This window comes from Syzygium oleosum, unplaced genomic scaffold (assembly GCF_021117445.2).
Source record: "Syzygium oleosum isolate NSW1041296 unplaced genomic scaffold, Sole_v2.1 Sole_v2.16, whole genome shotgun sequence".
Taxonomy (NCBI): domain Eukaryota; kingdom Viridiplantae; phylum Streptophyta; class Magnoliopsida; order Myrtales; family Myrtaceae; genus Syzygium; species Syzygium oleosum.
This window is the reverse complement of record NW_026607500.1, coordinates 1,085,755-1,093,190: the sequence shown is the minus strand read 5'-3', so window position 1 is coordinate 1,093,190 and position 7,436 is coordinate 1,085,755. Positions and strand designations below refer to the sequence as shown.

At 39.2% G+C, this 7,436-nt stretch overlaps 1 protein-coding gene across 2 annotated transcripts; it reads left to right on the top strand.

Annotated features, from left to right (window-relative positions):
• The first annotated feature begins 2,258 nt into the window (after positions 1-2,258).
• On the top strand, positions 2,259-3,935 carry LOC115686934 (F-box protein At3g07870-like). Of its 2 annotated transcripts, XM_056318869.1 has the most exons (2): positions 2,259-2,762; positions 2,889-3,935. In XM_056318869.1, the coding sequence occupies exons 1-2, from the start codon at positions 2,400-2,402 to the stop codon at positions 3,522-3,524; spliced, it is 999 nt and encodes a 332-aa protein (XP_056174844.1). In that variant the 5' UTR covers positions 2,259-2,399; the 3' UTR covers positions 3,525-3,935. The 2 variants fall into 2 exon arrangements, with proteins under 2 accessions (XP_056174844.1, XP_056174843.1); XM_056318868.1 differs by having other exon boundaries at positions 2,259-3,935.
• Positions 3,936-7,436: the final 3,501 nt, after the last annotated feature.

The following is a 7,436-nucleotide window of genomic DNA, read 5'->3' as shown; positions in this document are numbered from 1 at the left end:
AAATAAAATATTATAGGTAGTGTATAGGTTTGTTGGTTGAATCCATCTGCACCCGCGGCTGCGCGTAGTGGTGAAAACCGAGTCAAGCTATTCATAGCTCATTGTGAGTAGCTCAAACTAGACTCGATGATTACTCGAGATCGACTCTTCCAATTGTCGGGCTCAAGCTCAAGCTGCTCGAAGATATTTACGAGTCAAGTTTGAGCTCGTCGATACTCGGCTCAACTTGCTCACGAGCCTTTCAACGTTCTTTAATGATGGCAATAGCAGACAAAAAAAATCCTTAGGACTTGCATAATATTCGAGCTTATTGAAGTCAAGCTCGACTCCATTTATAAGTTAATTGTAATCAAGCCAAGTTGAGCTCAAATATCTCGGCTTTCTACCATGGTCCCCGTTGAAAAAGTGGTTACTCCATATAGATCGAGTTGAGTTTCGAGCACCAAATTTACAAATCGAGTCGACCTTGAGTTTGCCGGTGTATTGACCTAACTTAGCTCAACTATAGCTCAAGCTGCACATACACAATTAACAAATTTGAACCCCGGGATTTGAGACGTGAAATGACTTCAAACTCGTTACTAAAATATGTCCAATCAAATATAAGGAAATGTCTGACCATATATATATATATATATATATATATATATATATATATATATATATATATATATATATATATATATAAGGAAATGAAAGGTAAGTTTCAAGAATAACACATCTCGAAAAAAGTATTCTTATCATTAAATTTCAAGTTAAATAACTTGAGTCTTTATATGGAATTTCATATAATCATAGAAAAGCCAATTCCTCTCGTAACGTGTCATATGAAATGACGTTGTAATTTCTCACAAAATTTCATACCACCCATACAATTAAATTACTTCCAATGAATGACGAAAATTTATTTACTTGTATGGAACGACACTTTACATAAAAACTAATTTCGAGGAAGATACTTTAAGAAGGAAAATTGATTTCTCGAAGATCATAGTAAACCCCAAGCCTTTATCCTAGTATATTTGGGTCCCCAATAATTTTTCTTCTATTTATTGGAAAAATAGGATGATCTCTTATGGTTTTTCTTGGGATAATAATATAAGTGGTGCCTAAATTTTGGCCAAACGTGTAATGTGGTCTCTAAACTTTAAATTCTTTCAATATGGTAACTTCTAATTTATTTAATGTGGTCATTGAACTTTGGTACATCTTCAATGTAATCAATGGATTGTATGAAAATGTTCAATGTTGTCCTTCAAGTCCATGTACAATAATGAATATTTTCATACACTTCATGAATTAAATTGAACATGTATCAAAAGTTCGGGGATCACATTAAACAAATTAAAAGTTCAGAGACAACATTGTAGGGGTGAGCGGTTCCAGATTCCGTAAGTATTTCACCTGCAACCTGAAATCTACCCGTTCGAACAAGTTCTTCATTTTTTTGAACTTGGAACCTAACCTTGTATACCTTGGAACTTAGAACCTACCCTGTCACAGGTTCCAGGGTCTACCCAAGTTCCACTTATATTTTTAATTGAACGATTGTAATTTTTGTTGTTGTCAAAATTGAACAATTGTAGTTAAACATCACCTTTTATAACCACTACTTATTGCTCCAATCCATTAACCATAACTTATATTTAAACACATGAAAAATATGAAATATTAACAAAGTAAAAGTCTCAGTCATAAAATGGAAGTTCATACTAGTGATTCTATATTATACACTCATCATCAGACGGTATGGAATACTGCAAGATCGCGCCAAGACACATACAAAGAAAAACACAAAAAACTTGTTATAGGTTCTAGGTTCTATCTACCCAGAACATCAAAACTACACGTTGAAACAAGTTCCCCAATTTTTGAAACCTCGAACTTTCCCTGCATACTTTAAAACCCGAAACCTAACAGGTTTCTACAGATCCGGTTCTTAAGTTCCAGGTTTTTCCCTGTAAGCATGCTCACCCTTACAATATTGCATATTAGATTAAAGTTTAAAGTTCGTGGACCACATTATATGAGCAAAAGTTCAGAGACCATTTGTGTCATTTACTTTTTTTATTTATAAAAATGTGCAAGAAATTATTTATCGATCCTTTTCGTATTATGGGTAACTAATACCTTAAAACTTGAATCATTCAAATTTAAACGTGCTTAGTAAATTCTCGTTCGACCTTAAAAAAAAAGAAAAAAAAAATTAGGAGGACGTCTTGGTTGACCTCGGTTCCGACCGATAGCGGCGAGGAAGTAGATGAGATCTGAGAAGCTTCTCTCGCTCGATCGCCATGCAAAAGATTGTCTTCACCATCCTCATCGTCATCAGCGAGCCCCTGCGCACGCATGCCGCCCGCCATCGAAGGAGGTAAAGAAGCGAAGGTGAAGAATAGAAGATGCGTGACGACGTCGTCGACCTCCCCCAGGAGATCCTGATCGAGATCCTCGTGAAGCTGCCCGTCAGATCCCTCGCCCGTTTCCGATGCGTCTCCAAGTCGTGGGACTCCCTCATCACCGACCGGTCCTTCGTCTCCCTCCACCTCCGCCGCGCCATGGCGTGCCACGACCGCTCCGTCGTCCTCCTCCGCCACTACTCCCTCACCCAGCGCAGGGAGCGCAACACCCTGTACCTCGACGGGGAGTCGTTCCTGGAGCACCAGGAGCTCGAATTCCCCTTGAAGACCAACGACACTTACTACCTCGCCGGCTCCTGTAATGGGTTGCTCTGTTTTTCCAACTATATCATCAACCACCTCCAGGTAATCCTCTGGAACCCTTCTCTCAGGAAGTGCGTGCAGTTGCCGGTCCCGCGGTTCATCGATACTGATCTCACGCACACGTATGTTCTTGGGTTCGGGTTCGATTCGCGGCGCGTCGATTACAAGGTCGTGAGGTTGATTTACATTCTGGGGAGGAACTGGTCGGTGCTAGTGCCGCCGGAGGTCGAGGTCTATGAACTTAAAACTAATGCTTGGAGAGGGATCCAGACGGCGGTTCCTTATGTCATACCAGAATCTTCGTCTCAGGCGTTTTTGAATGGGGCTATCCATTGGATTGGGTATAACCCGGATGATAAGGTGGCTTCTGATCCGAGGTCGATTGTGGTGTTATACCATATGCACGACGAGGTGTTTGGGGAAATGGAGTTGCCGAAAGGCGGGGATTATGTGAACAGGCTGAATTTGTCGCTGGCCGTGCATCAAGATTCGATTTGCTTGTTGCATTGCCATCCGATGGAAGAGGATGGGCATCAGTTATATGGGGTTTGTTGGGTCTGGGTCATGAAAGAATACGGCTCGTCGGACTCCTGGGCTAAGCTGTTCACCATTAACATCGGAGAGCACGGCGGGATCGGGAGGGCGTTAGGTTTTAGGAAACAGGGGGACGTTCTGCTCGTGACTCACAATGACGAGCTGGTTTCATATGACTCGAGGAGTCAGAGAATTAGTCGGCTTGGATTGTATGGTGTAGCGAGATCCTTCGAAGTCATTCCATACATGGATTGTCTAGTTTTAGTGTAAGGAGAGGATGCACACTCTCCAGACAACCAATTATTTCCAGCAGAACATGGTTTGATGAGAAAACATGTTTTTATTTCATGGCTGGTTAGGTTGTAGGTACCTTATGTTGGATTTCGCTCTACTGAAGGAGGGAAGCATATGACACAAATATTAGAGAACCAGAGTGATTAGAGATACTTAGACTTTAGTTGTTGTATTTGGGTTGGTTACTGTTTCCACTAGAAGTTATTCTGGACTAGTGATGTGTATTCTTTTACTTATCTGTATGATGTTTTATGTTATTTTTTGGGAGTTTCAGATGGTTGATTGGATGTATGCAACTGTTAGTTGGGGCTCCTAACCCATTGCAACTGCTAGTTGTCCTAGCAAAAGAATGATAATAATCTCTTTGTTCCTGGTTTTGTTGGTTCATTATTGGTCAGACTAGATCACTCTAAGGTATCTCCAGGTTCAATTCTTTTACACTTCATGGAAGTTCATGTTGTTTTGTTTTGGTGGAATGCTTTTAGCAAGCGTTAGAGCTGCTAAAGGGATCATCTAAAAAGCTTCAAAACTTAAATTGGTTTACAACTTAGTGAGAATCTATCTTTGCAATTTGAAACCATTTGAGGTTGATCCATATATAGGTACTCACATGGGGTTTAATTCTGATGTACTTGCAATTTGATCTAGTTATCTTGTTTGCTTATTTGACATTGACACATGTTGGTGATGTTTGCTAAAGTAACTCTTCTGCTGATATATGACCCAACAAAAATATGCTGCTGATAGAAGAAGGTTACTCTCTCTTACTATAGGTAGCAGGAAGATAACATCGTTGGTCCTTGAGTTCACCAGATTGTGCGTTTTAGTTATTGACGTTGTAAGATTTGACAGTTTAATTCCCAAAAGCATCAATGCTCGTTCAATTGCATTTTAGTTGAAAATCTGTTATTTCTAACATGATGTGTCGATTAGGTTTCGTCAGTTCATGACTTTTGAGCCACAATACAGAGCCACAATACACAGTCAAGCTTTCATTTGGTGTGTTGTAAAATATGGGAGTGAAGTAGTTTTCCCTGTAGTAATTGATTGAAACCACAAATAAAATTCAGTGTTGGCTGCAGTGTGATTAAACTTATGACATCATTAGTCCAAGTTCTCACTTTCTGTTTCTACTTTAAGTCAAAGTATACAATTTCTTGGTCAATAATAAGCTGACTGTATTAGATTTATATTGATATTTGGTAACTAACAAGAGGCGGGTTGAGCGCATCACCAATTTGGCAACATCAAGATCATCCTGAATTACTGATATCCTAGTAAAGTTGGTTTGCCCAAAGTAGAAGCATGCCTCAACTTTTTTCTAAATTGAGGTTGATGGACCAATTCGTGCATAAAATATTGTTGGGACAATTTAGCAACTTAAGGATTTTAAGGAGCTTGGAAATAGTGCAAATATTGAGTTTAACTTCTTTTTTGGCATAGCTGCTCAAATTTTAAATGGTTTCTCAAGATTCAGCCGCTATTGGCCATTGACATTCCGTGTGATTTATGCTGCTTTTTGCTCAGTGTTTTGTGGCCTGCAACTGTAATAGATCAACTAATTGGCAATTCGGCATGTTACAGGATAATTCGTTTGAGAATTTGTTTGGTTTCTCTTGTTCATTATTCAAATTTCGATGTTTAAGAAACCTCGTCAGACCTGGTTCCGCTTGACATCATTCCGAATACATCAGAGAAAGGACATAAGCTCTTGAGATGTTTAGGAATCGACAGAAGCAGGACAGAGTACTGATAAAACTTGGTAAGCACTTTCAGAAGAATATGTAAGGTCAAGGTCACATGAAGGGTGAAAACATCTTTCCTCATCTAAGCTCGCTCACACTGATACTTTGAATGTGTCAAGCAATTTTTCTCCACTCCTTGGTCATTCAATCTATCTCCAGTAAGTATATTTATGTACAAATGGCACATGACTGTCCTTGTTTATGAGGGCGATTTTTGTTTTGGGCACAGTTTATGAGTGCGATTACATTTCTGTATAAATACCCTGTTCAATTTAGTACTGTAGGAAATGAGTAATCTCCGAGTTTTGCAAGTTCAATGTCTGTTTCCAGCGTGTCCGGCAATGGTGCCAGTGTCAATTTTCTAGAATGTCAACTTGCATTCTTTTGGCTCGTGGATGTCATGCTGTGCTCTAGCTAAATCTTCTGTGCATGGACACACCATTCATGTGCTTGTTGCTGCTAGCGTTGAGATGCTTATTAGTTGGAAAATACCAATGTGCTTACCTCCATGGTTGCAAATGTTGTTCCCGTGAAGTGTCTGAGAATTTCGTTCAATGCCAATCTAGGAGGAAATAACGTTATTTTGGAGGAGAGGACGATACCACTTCCACATGGATCTCATGTTCTTATGACTGTCAACTTTGTAAAAGGAGAACCATCGAAACTGCCATAGGACACACATAATGGTTTCTTAGCTAGTGGTCTTGCGCCATCAAATCCATCCTTAAAATCATTTGGGTTCTGATTCATTCAGATGATAGGACACACATAATGGTTTCTTAGCTAGTGGTCTTGCGCCATCAAATCCATCCTTAAAATCATTTGGGTTCTGATTCATTCAGATGATAAGATGTAACCGGAGAGATAGTTACATGCCTCTGTTCTGTGTTTGTCTTTGCGAGTGTTTCTGCAAGTTTATTAAGCTTACGTTCATTGCTTGATTCTAAATATCCTTGAGGGATGAGAACTTGTGATGACAAAGCATTTGGTTTGTTTGTGCTGCCTTCTCTCTATTATCTGGCCTGGCCTTACATCGGAGCACTTGATCAGATGATGGAACTCGAGTCCTTGGACGTTTTTCATCATATGTTTTGGCCAGATTTCTTATGGTTTAATACTCTGTTGATACATAAGGGCCAATCAAGAAGATGATTCCTCTTAACGGTCTCATTCAGAACTTATTTTGAATAAACTGCTTCCAGATTTCCAAATGACAGATCGTGCCTCTGCTTTCGGGGTTGACACGCCTGAAATCCAATGCCAAAATGCCTTGCAATGGACTGGTTTTGAAATTACTCTCTTAGATGATAAAGCACTTACTAGTTTTAAGGAGAGAGGGAGGGAGGGAGGGAGTAGCTGGGCCATTCTTTTTTTCTCCCTTGTTTATTAGTCTTTCATTTCAACTTAGTCAATTGCAACCACCTCTTTCGGCACAGATGGTTGCGCGTCAGGGATTCCCAACTCAAGAACTGAACTTAATCGGGTGTTCCATGGGCCTCTAGGTAGTCGAGTTTTTGTGCTCATGATTCTATATTTTTGAAAAACAACTTAATGGAATTATCAAACAATATCCCGAGCATATACAAAGTTTGTGGACAAGTCAGAACTGTGTCTAATAGATAACTAAAACATGACAATGACGGTGACTATCGCTATGACGGGATCAAATTTTGGGGTTAGTCGGTCAAATATGAAATTATTTGACCTAGAAGATTAATAATAGCTTCATAAATAATTAGCCATCGAAGTAGTTACGAAGTAAAAGCTTGCATCAAGGTCAATTTCCAATTTGAGGTGCCAAGTGAACCTGTAATGAAACATGCACTAATTTCCCAAACAATCCTCCGGCTAATTCTGCATACATTTCCATTATGTATAGAGTGGAATAATTGCCCAAAAAGTTATATACCTATTATACGGCAGCAACTTTAGTCTTAAACATTTCAATTGGCTAATTTCATCATAGACCTTTCAATGGTTTTCCAATATAGCAGAAATCATTAATGTGGATGCCGGCTGTCCTATGTGGCACAGTGATGGCCAGCACTAGCATGGACAATTATTGTATTTTGTTTAAAATTTTCTGAATTTTTCCTTTTTCCCCTTTTATTTACTTTCAATTTTCTTATTTCTTTTTTCCTAT

Coding starts and splice junctions, on each gene's coding strand:
- LOC115686934 (XM_056318868.1), top strand. CDS start 2,400: ATGCGTGACGACGTCGTCGACCTCCCCCAGGAGATCCTGATCGAGATC.